Source organism: Bison bison, unplaced genomic scaffold, assembly GCF_000754665.1.
Source record: "Bison bison bison isolate TAMUID 2011002044 unplaced genomic scaffold, Bison_UMD1.0 scf7180017864508, whole genome shotgun sequence".
Classification (NCBI taxonomy): domain Eukaryota; kingdom Metazoa; phylum Chordata; class Mammalia; order Artiodactyla; family Bovidae; genus Bison; species Bison bison.
Window position 1 is genome coordinate 4,228,211 of NW_011495064.1, and position 19,481 is coordinate 4,247,691.

General features: G+C 41.2%; 1 protein-coding gene across 4 annotated transcripts in view; it reads left to right on the plus strand.

Annotated features, from left to right (window-relative positions):
* VWA3B (von Willebrand factor A domain containing 3B) overlaps positions 1-19,481 on the plus strand; it is a 200,621-nt gene that overhangs the window by 139,829 nt on the left and 41,311 nt on the right. For all 4 annotated transcript variants that reach the window (XM_010829610.1, XM_010829609.1, XM_010829611.1 and 1 more), the window contains 3 exons: positions 5,180-5,298; positions 11,477-11,527; positions 18,289-18,493. In XM_010829610.1, coding sequence (XP_010827912.1) covers positions 5,180-5,298; positions 11,477-11,527; positions 18,289-18,493 — 375 coding nt within the window. The remainder of the gene's footprint in view (positions 1-5,179; positions 5,299-11,476; positions 11,528-18,288; positions 18,494-19,481) is intronic.

The window sequence follows — 19,481 nt, forward strand, 5'->3', positions numbered from 1 at the left end:
ATGGAAGCAGTGACAGACTTTATTTTCTTGGACTCCAAAATCACAGCAGATGGTAACTGCAGCCATGAAATTAAAAGATGCTTGCTCCTTGGAAGAAAAGCTGGTTTTTCCAGTAGTCATTACGGATGTGAGAGTTGCCATAAAGAAAGCTGAATGCCAAAGAATTGATACTTTTGAACTGTGGTGTTGGGGAAGACTCTTGAGAATCCCTTGGACAGTAAGGTGATCAAACCAATCAATCCTAAAGGAAATCAGTCCTGAATATTCACTGGAAGGGCTGATGTTGAAGCTGAAGCTCCAGTACTTTGGCCACCCGATGTGAAGAACTAACTCATTGGAAAAGACCCTGTTGCCGGGAAAGATTGAAGGCAGGAGGAGAAGGGGAAGACGGGATGAGATGGTTGGATGGCATCACCAGCTCCATGAACATGAGTTTGAGCAAGGTCTGGGAGTTGGTGATAGACAGGGAAGCCTGGTGTGCTGCAGTCCATGGCGTCCCAAAGAGTCGGACACGACTGAGTGACTGAACTGACAGTTCTGTGCCCCACTTTCTTCATTTAGCATATGTTAGGCACATATTTCCCTGTAATGACCATTTTTGGATGAATTTTAATAGTTGTAATAATATTCAGTAATATGAATTACTACAATTACTTTAGCTATTCCCTGCATTATTCGACAGTTTACTTGGCATTTTGTGAGTGCCTATTTCCCTACATCTTAGCTGTCACTTAGAGCAGTAACATTAAAAACAAAAAAACCTGCCTATTGCTAAGGGGAAATGGTACTCCAAATTTAACTTTTTTTCTTTTATTGTTTGAGAACAGTTTTTTATGTAAGCTAAATATATCTCTTAAAATTTTGGTTACATCATTCACATTCTTGGCAAACACGTCTTTTAAAATAGCAAAGTTATGCTCATTTCATGCCTCAATCACCAAGAACTCAAATCTGGTGGAGTTTAAGACACAGTATTTTACAATATAGATAAATTTCTAAAAATGTTGGAGCTTTAGCCATTACTTGAATTTATATAATTGTAGTATTTTACATATTTCGAAAATGGTTACTTTGCACATGTATTGTGTTTTAGAAACTAGTATTTTTTAATAGAGTAAAAAACTACAGAGTTCAGTGGAGAGGAAAAACAAGTAACAAAACTGCATTTCAATGTCTGTATATGGAAGGATTGAATGAGAAAATATATAGAGGGCTTAGGAGTTGGCAGACAGCAAAAGATAAACACTATTATCATTATTGATAAAACTGTTCTCAACTATTGATAAAATTATTGGTTAAGGAGTGTCTCTGGTCTAACAGTGGGAAAAATTCTAGCAGAACCAGCCCAAATTGAGGCTGTCCATGGATTCAGCAGTTATAGTCAGTGACTCTCTCTCTGCCCCTCTGCCTTTCTCACTCTGCTCTTCCTCCCTCGAGTTACAGTCTCGCACAGACTGTGATTATCATTAATTTGGTAAGGCTTCTAGGTTAATCTCAAGAGGATTAAAATAGGCAATACCTTGAGGCTCCCTTTTATTATCAAATACTGTCCAGAAGGGCCCCGCCATAAGTTAGTAATGCTTGATTTCCATTATAAGAGGTAAAAAGTAAAACATGTTCAAAGGACAGGTGACCAAGTGGTTTCATTCCCTTTTAAGCAATGTCAGTTTCCTCATTAACTGCACTCCCCTCCCCACCTGCCTCCCTACAGAAGCTGAACAGCCAGGATTCTGATCCCCCAAGTCCCTGTGAGAATGCCCTTTATGACCTCACAGTCACACCAAACTTGGCATCATAAAGAGAATGTCCCGTGGGACCTTCAGCTGATCACCATGTTGTAAAAACTAAGACCACAGACTGAAGGTGTGGAGCATGACTTTGTCTTTCCCTCAATCTGCACACAGAAAGGAATGAGAGTGGGTGCACATGAGCCACATTTGAACTGCTACCACCCTGAAGTCCAAGATGGCCATGCAAGGGATGAGATCCAAACCCACGAAAGAGGGAGGTAGAACGTTAAACAAAGGGTTTTCTTTACACACCTTCTGGCAGGGGTCCAGCAGATCCTGATGAAGTCATATAATGTTGCTAAATATTTTGTGGTGTTGATTTGCAGTTGAGCCATAAGTTGGCAATTTGAAGAGCTGTTTATAGACTTCTAAAGGGAACTTTTTCCCAGGAGAGATAAGAGTGTAGGATCTTTCACTTTTTTTGAGGCTGTTTTTTCCCTCTAAAAGTTTATGTGGTATTTTAAAAGATGGTGGGTTTTGTTTGTGTTTTTTTCTTTTTCACTTTTGTAAATTTCTTTCAATATTCAAAATCCAGTCAACTCACCTTTATTTTTTGTTTGATTGATTTTTGGCTGCACTGGGTCTTCATTGCTTTGCACAGGCCTTTTCTAGTTGCGTCGCGTGGGCTTCTCTTGTTTCAGAGCCTGGGATCTAGGGCGCGTGGGCTTAGTTGGTCTGCAGCATGTGGACCCTTCCCTGACCAGGGATCAAATCCATGTCCCCGAAATTAACAGGAGGATTCTTAACTGCTCAACCACCTCGACTCACCTTTTAACCCACTGTTCAGGCTCCTTCTCTTGGACAAAGCTTGCTTAGAGGTCACATGATGAATTCTTTTGTCTTACAAGCAGCAAGATTTGACTATTCAGCCGAACTTAATTGCTTCCTTCTCAGTTTCCTGAATCTTTGGCTATTTTGTTTGTTTTGGTCTTGAGGTTTTAATTGCAAAATCAACATACATAGTTTTCAATTTCAATGTCTTTTTTTTTAATGATGTTATTTTATTATTCAAAATATTGTTCTTTTTCTCATCCATTTGTTTTCATGGCACATCTGTTTGTTCTTACACTTTCTTATAACTGTTACATCTTGGAGCAACTTAATCGCTAATTTTAATCAAAATTAATATAAAATTATTGTTAGGTGGTCATAAAATTAATTTCTACTCAAGTGAATTGATATTCAGATTGTTGATTTGCTCAGCTACCATTTGGGGCATTTTTGTGTGTGTGTGTTTAGGAGTTTTAGTTTGTTGGCTCATTTTTAATAAGACTTTAAAAAAATCTCTTTTTTCCTCTGCCTTCGTTTTTTTGCAGTTACCTAAATGCATCCCCTTACTCCCCGGTCATTGGCAGTTAGAGCTCTTATCCCATGATGATACTGGGCTAGTGCAGATTGAGGGTGGCTTGGTTTAGTTCTTGGTTGTGAAGCTACACGAGCGTTCTCTCTCATCAGGCAGGGCCTTCTTGCAGGGGTGAGAGAACCTCACGCACCAGCTTCAGGCACTGAGCCTGACTCAGAGTCCCACTTGCTTCCTGGGAGCTGAGCTCCCTCTGCCCCTGCCGTCTTTGGACACAAGAGCCAACAAACAAACCTGCAGCTTCAGTCCTGCTGACGTGTTCAACTTTTTCTCTATAGAAATATATCGATGCATCTTTCTTTTACTTTCTTTCCTTCTTCTTTTCCTTCTTTTATTTCTATGCATTTCCCTTAAATAATAACAATATAATTTTTGTATGATTTGGAGGCAAAGGGAAGCATGAACTCTGTATCATCTGGAATGAAAGTAAAAATTTACTTCTTAAAAGTGATTGCCCATATTTCTAAAGTGCCTACATGCTCCTTGTGGTTGGAATCACATGCAGTATTGAAACACCACTGTATCTCAGTATTTCTCCTGTTAGACTTTCTTTTGCATATGAATATTAAGATATGGAATATACCTTTTGAGGAACATACATTTATTCCTCTATCAACAGATATTTGTAGAGGGCCAAGCCTTGTTCAGGTGATAGAAATAAAGAGGTGATGAAACAAAGTTCCTGCTCTTAAGGAGCTTACATTTCTAAAGAAGGATAAGTGAAAGTCACTCAGTCCTGTCCAACTCTTTGCGACCCCATGGACTATATAGTCCATGGGATTCTCCAGGCCAGAATACTGGAGTGGGTAACCTTTCCCTTCTCCAGGAGATGTTCCCAACCCAGGCATTGAACCCAGGTCTCCTGCACTGCAGGCTAATTCTTTACCAGCTGAGCCACAAGGGAAGCTCAAGGGAGGATAAATAATATGCAAATAGGTAAAAGTGAAATATTGGGCTTCCCGGGTGGCTCAGTGACAAAGAAGCTGCCTGCCAATGTAGGAGACCCAGGTTCGATGGTTGGGTTGGGAAGATCCTCTTGAGAGGGAAATGGCAGCCTACTCCAGTATTTTTGCTCAGGAAATCTCATGGACAGAGGAGTCTGGTGGGCTACAATCCATGGGGTCACAAAAGAGTTGGACACGACTTAGCAACTAAGCAGCAACAAAAAGTAAATTATTACAGGTCCTATTAACATAGCATGGAATCAGAGACATCCCCAAACCCAGAAAGAAGCAAGCATCAGATGCAGACAGAATTTTTTTTAAATGCCCTCTCATTCTGGTTCTCTACTGTTGTTACAGAGCATGGTTTCATTGATCACTAAGCTGTCTTTATTTTACATGTATAAGAATCTCTTCCAAATTGATAAGGAAAATGGCCCAGAGATATTAATTATAATCATATATTCTCAAGAGAAAATCAAATTTAAAATAAGTACTTGAAAAAGATGTTGAATCCAACTGAAAAGTGAAAGTGTTAGTCACTTAGTCATGTTTGAGACTTTTGTGACCCCATGGACTCTAGCCCGCCATACTCCTCTGTCCATGGAATTCTCCCGGCAAGAATACTGGAGTGGGATGCCATTCCCTTCTCCAGAGGATCTTCCCAACCTAGGAATTGAACCCATGTCTCCTGCATTGCAGGTGGATTCTTCACCATCTAAGCCATCAGGGAAGAACCTAACTAGTCATTTACAAAGTAGCAGCAATGAGATTCTATTTCTTATTGCTCATGCCCATCAATTTGACAGAGTCTTATGAAGAGAATACTTGGTTCTGATTAGGGTTTCCTGAAATAGTGTTTTGAGGTGATGGTTATTTTTAAAATATGTGGTTTTAAAAATTGGAAGGAAAAGGTTAGCAATGATATCTCTGATTTTTATTTCTTTATTTTTTATTTTCTGTATTTTCTAATTTCTCTACAAATCTAAAGTATTGATTTTCTAGCCAGAGAAACATATTGTACAACCATTGAATGGAGTTTTGAAGGCACATGTTAAGTGACACTTTCCTTTGACATTGGCGTATAGGTGTTCCCTCTGGCACATGTGTGCAATGACACAAATAAGATGACTTTAATTAACCCCCAAGGAGTGAAGCTCAATATCTACAAGCAAAAAGTGGAACAGGCAATTAAGTCCTATGAAAAGTGAGTATTACTCCTGGCTACTCTTTAATGGATGTGGAATTTGTTTTGGCTTTTCTCTTGTTTTAGCTTAAAATTTTCATCTGGAGCAGCTATTTAACAATAGTCCATAAGAAATATTAACAGCAGCCCCAGCTAACAGAAGGGGCTTCCTCTATGCCTGTGCTGCATTAAGTACATTACCTGAATGTGCCCAACAGGGTTTTCAAGAAACCATCTTTCCTTTCCAAACTCTGTAGACATCTCATGTTTCCATAAACTCTTTTTTCTTTTTAAAGATTTTCTTTTGATGTGGACCATTTTTTTTAAGTCTTTATTGAATTTGTTACAATATTGTTTCTATTTTTTATGTTTTGGCTTTTTGGCCACAAGGGATATGGGACCTCAGCTCCCGGACCAGGGATCGAACCCCAGCCCCCTGCCTCAGGAGGTGCAGTCTTAACCACTGGACTGGCAGGGAAGTCCCTCCATGAACTCATAAAGCTTTCTTTTTAGCAGAGTGAACTGGACCATTTTAGCATTTAACTTTCTGTAAAGTGACTAATAAAACCCCACAATAATGACATAATTTACTTAAACAATTTTTAAATCAAAAGCAAGATGATGACCAAGTTGACTGCAGTGAAAACTGTACTCTTAAATAGTCACTGTGTTCATGCTGAGTTAGGGGGCCTGTCTTCACAAGGGCAGATAACCCAGGATTTGGCAGGCAACTGCCAGGCTGGAGAAGAGATCCAGATGGGAAAGAAACCCAGGGTCCTTGAATCCCAGCCCCTTCCTGGGGCCTGGCTCCTTCAGGCCTGACCTGGGAGCCCATCTCAGAGTGGAGATTACTGCTCTGTGGTTAGAATCTCACCCTCTCCCAGCTCTCTAGTCACCTCCCCACCCTGCCCTGTAGCACTTAATTACTCCTTATGCACACTCTTGATTAAACTTTGAGCTACCCAGCTCCTCCAGGGAAGTTCTTATTCTTGGTTCTGGAAGTTGTGCAACTGGGTTTTCATTTACTACCATGTGGTTGGGGAAAATCCAAGTAAGCAAAAGTGATCAGGGCCCAGGCCAGCCCTTACTGGTCTACTGTCATTTTTTCGTGTGTCTAGTGTGTGTTCAAAAAAGTATTGGTTTGGTCCCAAAGTTCGGATTTTTCCATTACATGTTACAGAAATACCCAAATAGACTTTTTTGACCAACTGAATATAAGGTCTGACTTCTGCCACCTGGAGTGCAAGACCCAGCCCAGAGACTGGCCTTTCTGTACTAGGCCCACCTCTGCTGCTGCTAAGTCACTTCAGTCGTGTCTGACTCTGCGACCCACCAGGCAGCCCACCAGGCTCCCCCGTCCCTGGGATTCTCCAGGCAAGAACACTGGAGTGGGTCGCCATTTCCTTCTCCAATGCATGAAAGTGAAAAGGGAAAGGGAAGTCGCTTAGTCGTGTCCAACTCGTCGGGACCCCATGGACTGCAGCCTACCAGGCTCCTCCGTCCATGGGATCTTCCAGGCCAGAGTACTGGATTGGGTTGCCATTGCCTTCTCCTAGGCCCATCTCGGGCCTCTCCAAATCTGCTTACACTTGAGCTTCTTCTGCTACCCTCATCTAAGAACTGAGGCTGTGTTGCATGGGCTCCTTCTGTTGCCTCAAGGCTTTTCTGAGTCTTTGTGGGCCCTTCATTTCCCTCCAAGGCAGGCTGAACTCTCCCAAGGGTCACCCTCCCTGCTGGGCCAGAGACTTTGCTCTGTCTGGTCCTCTTCTGTGCCTCTTCCTCTGCACCAGGCAGGCCTTCCCTTGCCTCCAAGCTCTATTGCCACTCTCCCTGCCCACCCACCCAGCTATCCTCTTTCATCCCTTCTTGCCTCAGCACCAATGGCCACCGCCACCCCTCCACCCAACCCAGAGGCCCTTCCCCAGCGACTCTCCAGCACCCACTTTGACTGTGGTGCTTGGGAGTGCTCCCAGCTTCAACGCAGGCCTGCCTTTCCCCTGTGAGGATGTCAGCCCCCAGGGCAGACTCTGGGCTGCTGGCTTTCCCCCTGGTCTCCTCTTCCTAGCAGGTGTCACTGTATATATTTTGACTGTTGGAATTTAATTTGAATTTGATCTAATTCAGGTTTAGTTATTAAAATTCATCTAGTTCAGTTATATAAAATATAATGATATCATTTATATTATAATTTAATTTGCTTGACTCATTCAAATATTTGAGTGCTGTGATTACCTGGTCTGTGAAAGCCTACTACAGGGCCACAAGCTGGGGCTTTGAGGTCAGACAGCTCAGGGGTTTCATTCTTGGCTCTGACAGTTGCTTGACAGATCATGTGACACTTGTGAGCTTCAGATTCCTTATTTGCAAAAATCTGGTTTGAAGGTTATGTAAATTATATACATAAAGAGCAACTAATGTTAATTACTTCCCTCTTTCATTCCCTGAATCTGCTGATGCTAAAATAACCATAAATACATGGGATGGAAAAGTCAAATAGTTCTTTCCACTAAGATGACCCTTTCCTGAGAATTTCCAGAAGGACAGAGACCCTCTGTTCCTAGGCAGAAGAGAGTCCTTCATTCATAGCAAAACCAAAATACAGACCTAGTAGTGCTTTGTCCCAGTTCTTACTTCCAATAAGTGAATCTGGAAAAGTCTTTAATACCCTCAGAGAAATATTATACCATATTGTTATTAAAATAATAAAATAGTATTAATTTAAATATGATTATTAGCATTAACTTTAATATGATTAATATTGATTGAATGTATATTATTTGGTATCATTAATTTGATGTTTATTTTAAATGAATTATTTAATATTGTTTTTAATAATATTAACATTCATATTGTATAGAACAAAGCTTCTGATCTTTTGTGTTTAATAGTATTTGTTTGCTGGTATAAATGTCAGTTCCCTTTTCCATCTTGCTCCATCTTTCTAAAGCTATGCAGACCATGAAAAAAAATTAGTGAAACTTGATTTATCCCCATCTCATCCCCAATAAAACATTTCTAAGGAGTTTCCCACCACAGGTAAGCCAGATATAACTCTTAAGTCTGTATGGTTGGGGATGACCAAGTAAGTTGGAAGCTCGCAGTCCTTTGGTCAAAGTAGTGACACTCTAGCTATTTTGGTCACACCTAATTCCCTTGTGTTTCAGTATTTTAAGAATTGCAGGAGCAGTTTTGACTTTGTGTATCTGCACATAAGCTCTGAGGATATCAGTGCTGGCTAGATTCTTGGGTGATTTTTCTGTAGCTATGTTCATGGTGAACCTGAGGTCAAGTTTGGTTCTCCTAAAAACAGAGGAAGATTGTGGTTTATCAAACCCCAGTATCCCGGACGGCTCTCATCCCACACTTTTAAAGGCATTCCTGCGGCTGCCTTCCACACTAGTGGAGCCAGGATTCATATACTCTCCACTACCCTCAATTCATGCCTGCTTGCTTTTGCTGTGTGCTTTGAAATAGTTCAGTGAAGATGGCAAATGGAGGAATAATAAGGGATATGAAATACATACCCTCTTACGAAAATATCTTCTGAAGAAACAAATTAAAATTAGAGACGGGGGACTTCCCTAGCAGTCCAGTGGTTAGGACTTCTCACTTCCAATGCAGGGGGTGTGGGCTCAATGCCTGGTGGGGGACTAAAATCCCACCTGCATGCAGCATGGCCAAAATAATAATAATAATAAATAAAAACACTAACCTTTGAGCACTTAGTACGTGACAGGCACTGTGGTAAGCTTTTTTTTTTCATTTTAAAAATAAAATTAGAGACATGTCATAGCTAATTGGACCCACATTCACCAACCATTCCTGAATTTCTAAGTCTCCCTCTTCTTTAGAACCTGGAAGGAATGAGCCTTAGTTATTTCTGATCACTTTATACATACTGCCCATTTAATCCCCTCAATGCCAGGAGTAAGTGGTGTTATCCTTGTTTTATTGGTAAGAAAGCAGTTTTCAAAAGTTGCATAACAGGGGTTTCCCTGGTGGTCCAGTGGTTATGAATCTGCCTTGCATTGCAGGGGTTGCAGGTTCGATCCCTGGTTGGGGAACTAAGATCCCACATGCCATGGAGTAACTAACTAAGCCTGAGTGCCACAACTACTGAGCCTTGCATGCCACAGCTAGAGAGTCCAAGTGCTGCAACTAAAACCTGACACAGCCAAATAAATGAATATTTTTTAAGTTATGTAATAGGAGCACACAGCAGTAAAGCAGAGCCTCTGAGATTTGAACCCAGACCAGAGTCTGCCAAGCCCTTGTCTACATTCCCAGCCTCTCTCTTCCATTGCCTCCACTTTCAAGGTTTAAATTTTAAAATATTTTTAAATAGTTTTTTATTTTCCATAAATGCACACAAGTTTTAGAAGCCCTCTTTAATCAACCACATGATTAAAGAAAATTGGGACTTCCCTGATGGTCCAGTGGCTAAGACTCCACACCCCCAATGCAGGCAGCGCAGGTTCGATCCCTCAGGGAACTAGATCCCACAGTCCACAACCAAAAAAATCCTGCATGCCACAATGAAGATTAAAGATCCTATTGTGTGTTAGTCGCTTAATTGTGTCTGACTCTTTGCAACCCCATGGACTGTAGCCTGCCAGGCTCCTCTGTCCATGGGAATTCTCCAGGCAAGAATACTGGCTGGAGTGGGTTGCCATTTCCTTCTCCAGGGGATCTTCCCAACTCAGGGATCGAATCTTCATTGCAACCCAGGTCTCCCTCATTGCAGAAGGATTCTTTACTGCCTGAGCCACCAGGGAAGCCCTGCGTGCCGCAACTAAGACCCAGGGCAGCCAAAATAAATAAATAATTTTTTTTTAAAGAAAGCCAGTTTCTTGTGACCCATGGACTATAGCCCACCAGGCTCCCCTGTCCTTGGAATTTTCCAGGCAAGAATACCTAAGTGGGTTGTCATTTCCTACTGGGATCTTCCTGACCCAGGGATCAAAACTGGTCTCCTGCATTGCAGGAAGGTTCTTTACCGTCTGAGCCACCAGGGAAGCCCTTCTAAAGAGGCCACAAAGAACCAAAACTATCAAAGGAGACAGGGGCAGAGCTGGCTTGTTTCCCGCTTCCTGACACTTTCTATCACTTACAGAGCGTTTACCTGTGTCAGACACAGTTCTATGTACGATGCATACACTTGCTTGTTAAATCTGCACTGCAACACTGGGAGGGAGGTACTGTTATTATCCGCATTCTACAGAAAAGTTGGCTACTGGCCCAAAGTCTACTGGATAATAAGAGGGGAACACTGAGCTTTGGGCCCAGTGGCTCCAGAGTCTGTGCTCTTTACCACCACACTAGACCCCCTTTCCATGACCTCCCCAAGCTCATGATGGATGATCAGGGCAAGATAACACCACCCAAAGTATGCTCCCAGAGCCCTGTGCCACGGACACTGGGCCCAAGGATTAGGAGCGTGCCTCCTGGGGAGTGGCAGTATTCTCCCACTCCATCTTATTGAGACTTTTCTTTTCATGGACACAGCTCACAGCCCATGGAGCCAGTGTTCTGCGCTTGGTGCTCCTGGAGCACCACTGATTAGTAACAAGAAAAGGAGCTATAACTACCCAACTGAAAGCACTGGCTCCAACTTCCTCCTTTCCAGAATCTTTCTGCAAACATGTTCAGTGAGCTTAGTCTCAGCCCCAACTCTCCATGCTGGATGAGCAAGGCACTTCATCATTCTGCCCCTTCAGCTGCCACATTTGGAAAACGAGGAGGTCAGGCTGGTTGATCTCTAAAGTGTATCCCAGTTCTCTTATTTATGACCCTATTAACCCTTTTTTGTTCTGCAAATCCAGACAGAAAAATGTCTACAGGAGGCAGGCTAAGGGCACACTTGTATTTTTCCTTAAGATGAAAATCAGATGTTTAAAAATATCTTCATGCAGAGGTAATGAGGACCAGTTTGTTTGCTGCCTTTTCTCAGCCTGGGTTTTACCTAATGGAGCTGAGAACTATGCCCTCCTTTCACATTTAGCATGGTTGCCACAGAGTCATAAAGCTTCTGCAGTCATGCCAAGGGAGGGAGACCCTCACATCCAGTCTCCAAGCAAGTGGCGATGGTGCGGTCCTGCAGGGGTGCGTGGCTTGGGCTTTCCCTGCCTGGGGTCAGCCTTTTCTTCTGGAGTAAAGTATTGCTATTAAATAATTATTGTTGACTTTTTTTTTTAAACAGGCGCTTGAATAAAATTGTTTGGCGAGCATTATCTCCAGAGGAAAAAAAAAAGTAAGCCAGTTCCTTTTCATCTTTAAAATTGCTTTTTAATTTTGGTGAAATTCATATAACCTACAGTTAACAGTTTCTTTTAACTGTTTTTAAATGTGCTACTCGGTAATACTTAAGTTATTCACAGTTAGTTCACTTTTCTGTACCGCAGAAAATAACAACATTCTAAAGTAACTATACTCCAATAAAAAAAAAATTTTTTAATGTTGTGCAAGCCACATGTTCCTTTACTTTCAAAACTTCTCTATCATCTCAGAAAATACCTTGTACCTGCTAAGTACTCCTTCCCCATTCCTCTCTCCCACTTTAGTAACTACCAGTCTGCTTTCTGGGCTTCCCTGATGGCTCACATGGTAAAGAATCTGCCTGCAGTGCAAGAGACCTGGGTTCCATCCCCAGGTTGGGAAGATCCCCTGGAGAATGGCAACCCAGTGCAGTATTCTTGCCTGTAGAATTCCATGGACAGAAAAGCCTAGCGGGCTATAGTGAGTTTTGAAAGTCTCCCAATTGTGTTCTATTTCAAAAGTGTTCTGGTTATTTGTGGCCCCTTGAAGTTCAATGTGAATTTGAGGATTGGCTTTTAAGAAAGTTATTTTAAGTCTTTGTCTGCCAAATCCAGTGTCTGAACTTTATGTGTCTGTTGCTTTTTTTCCCCTGTGAATGGGCTGTATGCATCCATGTTTCTTGGTATTCTTTGTAATTTTTTGTTGAAAACTGAACATTTTGGACATTGTAACAGTAACTCAGGAAATTAGATTCTCTACCCTCCCCAGAAATTGCTACTGTTGCTTGATGAAGGCTGCAGTTGTCTGTTTAATGTCTTTCCACACTATTTTGCAAAGACTGTATTCTTTATCATGTGTGTTCATTGAAGTATTGTTTTGCTATCCCTGTGGTCAGCCAGTGACCTGACAGAGATTTCCCTACATGTCAGCCTCTCTCTTCATCAGGCGTTCTTCTGAATGCTATGTAAGTATTCAACTACATTCTTGAGTTCCAAAACAGTTTATTCTATCAAGTAGTTGTTTTGGTGAAAAGACCAGTTCCTTGATTTTTCTACTCCACTGTCTTTCATGACATCACTTCCCTCCTTACTGTCTAAAGCATGATTTTGAGTAAGTTATGACACCATTACTATATTACAGTGCTTGTGCTCAGTTGATTCAGTCATGTCCAACTCTCTGCAATCCCATGGACCTTAGCCTGCTAGGTTCCTCTGTCCACAGGATTTTCCTGGCAAGTATACTAGAGTGGGTTGCCATGTCCTTCTCCAGGGGGTCTTCCCAACCCAGGGACTGAACCTGTGTCTCCTGCGTTGCAGGTGGATTGTTTACCTCTGAGCCACTGGGGAAGCCCCATATTGAGGTAGTCCCCTCATAATCCTAGTTTGTTGAGTGTTTTCATTTTTAATCATGAGTGTTGAATTCATCGTGATTTTGCTGTATCCATTGAGATGATAATTTTTTCCTTCATTTTGTTACTGTGATTTATTATATTGACTGATTTTTACATATTGCATTCTAGGAATAAGTCTCATTCTTCAGTGTCTCATTCTTTTAATGTGTTGTTGAATTTTGTTTGCTAGTATTGAATCAATGTTCAAAAGCAATATTGGGCTATAGTTTTCTCATCTCATAGTATCTTTGTCTGGCTTTGGTATCAGGGTAATACTGGCATCATAGAATGAGTTTCAAAATGTTCCCTCCTCTTCAATATTTGGAATTATTTGAGGAGGATTGGTGTTGATTCTTCTTTAAATGTTTGGAGTTCTCTCCATGGAAGCCATATAGTACTGGGCTCATATTTGTTGGAAATTATTTGTTTGCTGATTCAATCTCCTTACTAGTTACAAGTCTGTTCAGATTTTTTATTTCTTTCTGATTCAGTCTTGGTTATATTTTTATAGAGATTTCCATTTCTTCTACATTATCTACTTTGTTGGTGTATAATGGATCATGGTAGCCTTTTATAAAATATCCTTCTTATTTCTCTGATACCAGTTGTAATGTTCATTCTTTCCTTTCTGATTCTAGTTATTAGACTTTTCTCTTTTTTCTTCTTCATCTAGCTAATAAGCATTTGTCATTTTTCTGCTCTTTCCAAAAACTCTTAGTTTCATAGATTTTTTTCTACTGTTATATTTCACTTATTTCTGCTCTCATCTTTATTATTTCTTTCCTTCTGCTAACTTTGAGTTTATTCTTCATTTTCCCACTTCCTTGAAGTGTAAAGTTAGGTTGTTGATTTGAGTATTTTCTCTTTTTTAATATAAGTCTTTAGCACTATAGATTTCCCTCTTAGGACTGCTTTTGCTATATCTTAGACATTTTAATATGTTATATTGTTATTTTAAAATAGCTCAAGATATTTTACAGTCTCCCTTATGATTTTTTCTTTGGCCCATTGGTTGTTTAAGAGCATCTTGTTTAATTTCCGCATATTTGATTTCTAGTTTTATTCCACTGTGATTGGAGAATATATTTTATATGATTTAATCTTAAAACTTTCAAGACTTGTGCTTTTACATGCGGTTTATCCTGAAGAGAATGTTCCATGTGCTTAGGAAGCATATGTATTCTGCTATTGGTTGGTAGTGTGTTCTGTGTATGTCTGGTCTAATTAATCTATCATGTTTTTCAAGTCCTCTGTTTCTTCATTGGTCTTCTGTTTGGTGGTTGTATCCATTATTGAAAATGGAAATTGAAATCTTCTCTTATCGTGTTTCAATTTCTCCCTTCAATTCTATTAATGTTTGCTTCTATATTTGGGAGCTGTGAAGTTAGGTGCATATTTATAACTGTCATATCTTCCTTGTGGATGGACCCTTTTTACCATTATATAATGTCCTTCTTATATGCGAAGTCAAGTGGGCCTTAGGAAGTATCACTACGAACAAAGCCAGTGGAGGTGATGAAATTCCAGTTGAGCTACTTCAAATCCTAAAAGATGATACTGTGAAAGTGATGCACTCAATATGCCAGCAAATTTGGAAAACTCAGCAGTGGCCACAGGACTGGAAAAGGTTAGTTTTCACTCCAGTCTCAAAGGCAATGCCAAAGAATGCTCAAACTACCACACAATTGCACTCATCTCACACACTAGTAAAGTAATGCTCAAAATTCTCCAATCCAGGCTTCAACAGTAGTGAACCATGAACTTCCAGATGTTCAAGCTGGATTTGGAAAAGGTAGAGGAACCAGAGATCAAATTGTCAACATCCATTGGATCATCAAAAAAGAGAGAGAGTTCCAGAAAAACATCTATTTCTGCTTTATTGACTACGCCAAAACCTTTGACTGTGTGGATCACAACAAAGTGTGGAAAATTTTTAAAGAGATGGGAATACCAGACCTCCTGACCTGCCTCCTGAAAAATCTGTATGCAGGTCAAGAAGCAACAGTTAGAACTGGACATGGAACAACAGACTGGTTCCAAATCAGGAAAGGAGTATGTCAAAGCTGTATATTGTCACCCTACTTATTTAACTTATATGCAGAGTACATCATGAGAAATGCCAGGCTAAATGAAGCACAAGTTGAAATCAAGATTGCCAGGAGAAATACCAATAACCTCAGATACACAGATGACACCATGCTTATGTCAGAAAGTGAAGAAAACTAAAGAGCCTCTTCATGAAAGTGAAAGAAGAGAGTGGAAAAGGTGGCTTAAAACTCAACATTCAGAAAACTGAGATCATGGCATCTGGTCCCATCACTTCATGGCAAATAGATGAGGAAACAGTAGAAACAGTGAGAGACTTTATTTTGGGGGCTCGAAAATCACTGTAGATGGTGACTGCAGCCATGAAATTAAAAGATGCTTGCTCCTTGGAAGAAAAGCTATGATCAACCTAGAGAGCATATTAAAAAGCAGACATTACTTTGCCTACAAAGGTCTGTCTAGTCAAAGCTATGGTTTTTCCGGTACTCGTGTATGGATGTGAGAGTTGGACCATAAAGAAAGTTGAGTGCCAAAGAACTTATGCTTTTGAACTGTGGTGTTGGAGAAGACTCCTGAGGGTCCCTTGGACTGCAAGGAGATCCAACCAGTCCATCCTAAAGGAAATCAGTCCTAAATATTCATTGGAAGGACTGATGGCTGAAGCTGAAACTCCAATACTTTGGCCACCTGATGGGAAGAACTGACTCATTGGAAAAGACCCCGATGCTGGGAAAGACTGAGGGTGGGAGGAGAAAGGGACGACAGAGGATGAGATGGTTGGATGGCATCACCGACTTGATGGACATAAGTTTGAGTAGGCTCCATGAGTTGGTGATGGACAGGGAGGCCTGGTGTGCTGCAGTCCATAGGTCACAGAGTCAGACATGACTGAGCGACTGAACTGAGCTGAATGTCCTTCCTTGTCTCTTGTAACAATTTATGACTTAAAATAGTCATAATTTTCTGATTTTTTTTTCTGATTTACGAAGTCACCTTTTGAAGCTCTCTAGTGAATTTTTCGGGTTTCCCTGGTGGCTCAGAGGTTAAAGCGTCTGCCTACAATGCAGGAGACCTGGGTTTGATCCCTGGGTTGGGAAAATCCCCTGGAGAAGGGAATGGCAACCCACTCCAGTAGTCTTGCCTGGAGAATCCCATAGGCGGAAGAGCCTAGTGGGCTATAGTCCACGGGGTCGCAAAGAGTCAGACACGACTGAGCGACTTCACTCACTCACTCACTCAGTGAATTTTTCAGTTATTGTATTCCTCAGATACAGAATTTCAGTTTGGTTCTTTTTATAGTTTCTGTGTCTTTGTTGATATTCTTAGTATGTTCATCCATCATTTTCCTGATTCCATTTAGTTGTCTGTATTCTCTTTGAGCTCAATGAGCATTTTTAAGACAGTTATTTTCAGTTCTCTGTCAGGTAATTCATAGCTCTTTTCTTTAGTGTAGATTTCTGGAGATTTATTTTGTTCCTTTGATTAGGCCACTCTTCTCTATTTCTCTTTATTCCTTAGTACTTTTAGGCAAGATCTGGACATTTGGAAAGGCAGACACTTGTCCCAGTCTTTATAGATGACTTCTTATAGGGGAAGACCTTCACCAATCATTCTGACTAGAGATTCTGGGAACCTCTCACAACTTTTCTGAGGGTATTTCTTCTCTAGGAGTGGTGGTGGTGGTGGTGGTGGTGTGGTGTGTGTGTGTGTAATTTCCCAGTCAAAGAGATTTGCCCCTGTCTTTTCTCAGGAGCGGGTAGTCTTTTCCTCCCCCTGGTGTCTTTTTTGGGTACTGCAGTCTCTCTGGTGCTGTAACCAGCCATGAAACTTGCCTTTGCTCTCAGCTGCCAGTAACCTGGCATGCAAAGTATGCTGCCATTTTTATTGGCACTCTGAGTCAAGTGAGACAAAAGCTAGTCTCTCAAGCAGCCCCACAGAAGGCGAAAATGTTGCATACATGTTCCACTCTTCTCTTTCGGAGAAGCCAGGATTTGATTTCCTCTGAGTTGCTCCCCACGTGCCAAGAAAGGGGAGGGGCTAGGCCAGGCAAAGTGCAACAAATGTTCCAGATACACACTTCAGTGCCCATTCTTCTTGGCTTTGAACACCTGGAGAGCTGGTACCTTTTTTTTTTTTTTTAGTTCTACCAGTTTATTGCCACCAACCCATGACCCTCCACCCTCATGCACACATGCTCAGTCATGTAACCCCATGGACTGCAGCCTGCCAGGCTCCTCTGTCCATGGACTTTTCCAGGCAAGAATACTGTAGTGGGTTGCCATTTCCTTCTCCGAGCTGGTACCTTTTAACTGGCTTCTTGGAATTCTCACAAAGGCAGTTTATCCACATATTATTGTCGGCATTTCTGTGGGGGAATGAGGTCTTGGGTTTCTCATTTTACTATTTTCCTGACATCACTCCCATTTAGATTTTTAATAAGGATTTTTGCTGTCTTCTGGAGACAAGTTTATCTGTGAATTGAGTCCTGTGATTGTGCTGGGTTTACAGTGTGCTCTTCCAACACACACAACACACACTTAAAAAAATAAAAAGACGTGACAACCTTCAGCAATAAGAGAATGATAATTATGAAATGTTCTTCTCCCCATATCTCCCTCACTCAATCTATCCATCGCCCTCTCTGTACCTCCTTCCATGAATATCTGACTCAGAAGTAGCTGGGACTGGAAATAGAATTTAGAACTTGGGCCCTCCACACCCCACTGGCTTTCCCTGGAATCATGCAGCCTGTTCATCAGCTGATAGAAAGTTTGGCTTCTGTTCTTTGTGAACCAAATCAGTGAAACCAGAAAATATAGGCCTATTTAGGCTTATAAGAGGACAGGAGATAAAGGTAGCTAAAATGAGCTAATAGAAGAATTATTGCACTGAGACAAATATTTGGGTTTAGTGTTTGCTTGTTTTCCAGAGTCACTGCTAGACATAGCTGTGTGAAATCTCTTTGAAACTTGCTTTTGCTTCTGCCAAACGTTAGACCTAAGAAGAAAGGAATGGGTTCCAAACATGCTGAAAAAAAATTGTTGGAAAAAAAAAAAACAACTCGTGTAACAAAGTTCTATAAAATCAGACCATCAAATTAAATAATGGGGAAAAAGGCCTTCCATGACTCAGAGATGATTATTTTTAACTTGTGCAAACTACCAAAGCCCCAGTGGACAAGAAGGCATGGCTGCAATTCTGTCAACACCTGACATCTGCTCTGACAGATGTTTCTCAGGGGAGGGTTGACTGAAAAACCATCTTTCCATCTGTTTTCTGTTATGATCACATTACTTTTCTCTTTCTTCTCCCTTCTCTAGGTTAGATGCAAACAAACCAATGCGGTACTTAGAAAACAAGGCAGCTTTGAACGAGGCATTAGAAAGGTTGAATTGGCCCATTTCGTTGAAGGAGCTCTCCATGCTGGAGAATGAAATCCTAGCTGGGAAAATGTATGTGCAGCAGGCCATGGAGCTCCAAGAGGCTGTCAAGAAGGAGAATTATGTAAGCAAAGCACTCGAAGAGGTGCGTACCGTGGTGGGGTCTGTGTTTGCTCCCTCCCCTCTGGTCCGAGCCCTTGACATCTCTGTGTTGGCCATCCCTCTCCTCCACTTCTCAACACACTGATTTCTAAGACTTACAGCCAACCCACTGAAGGTCTCAGCACCTCTTTCAGTAGAAAGGAAATGGCATTTGATTTTATTCTGTCCTTATTTTTTAAACAATACATGTTTTAACTGGAAAATAAAACTAAGCAGAAGTATCACAGAGTGATTAAAAGCCTGGACTTTGATATGAGCCAGACCAGCATCTAGTCTCAGATCTGCCACCTAATCCCCATGTGATCTTGGTCAGTGACTCTCTCTAAACTGTACGGTTTTTTTTTTTTTTAATCTGTAAGATAAGAGTATTAATAGTATTAATAGGCTTGTTATGAGAAAATGAACATTTAAAGTAGTTAGTATTGAAAGTCTTCCATAAATATTAGCAATTATTAGCAATTATTGTTACTAGTAAAACAGACCTTCTAAAAAGAAAATTTATTATCTAGCAGCCTTAGTATTTATTACCACTTTGGATCATTTACTTCTTTATTTTATTTTATTTTTTTTGGTTGCACTCAGTCTTTGTTGCTACATGTGGGCTTTCTCTGTTTGCGGCAAGTGGGGGCTACTCTTTGTTGCAGCGCATGGACTTCTCATTGCAGTGGCTTCTCTTGCTGCAGAGAATGGGCTCTAGGGTGCTTGGACTTCAGTAATTGGAGAAGGCAATGGCACCCCACTCCAGTACTCTTGCCTGGAAAATCCCATGGATGGAGGAGCCTGGTGGGCTGCGGTCCATGGGGTCGCTAGGAGTCGGATACGACTGAGCGACTTCACTTTCACTTTTCGCTTTCATGCATTGGAGACGGAAATGGCAACCCACTCCAGTGTTCTTGCCTGGAGAATCCCAGGGACGGGGGAGCCTGGTGGGCTGCCGTCTACGGGGTCGCACAGAGTCGGACACAACTAAA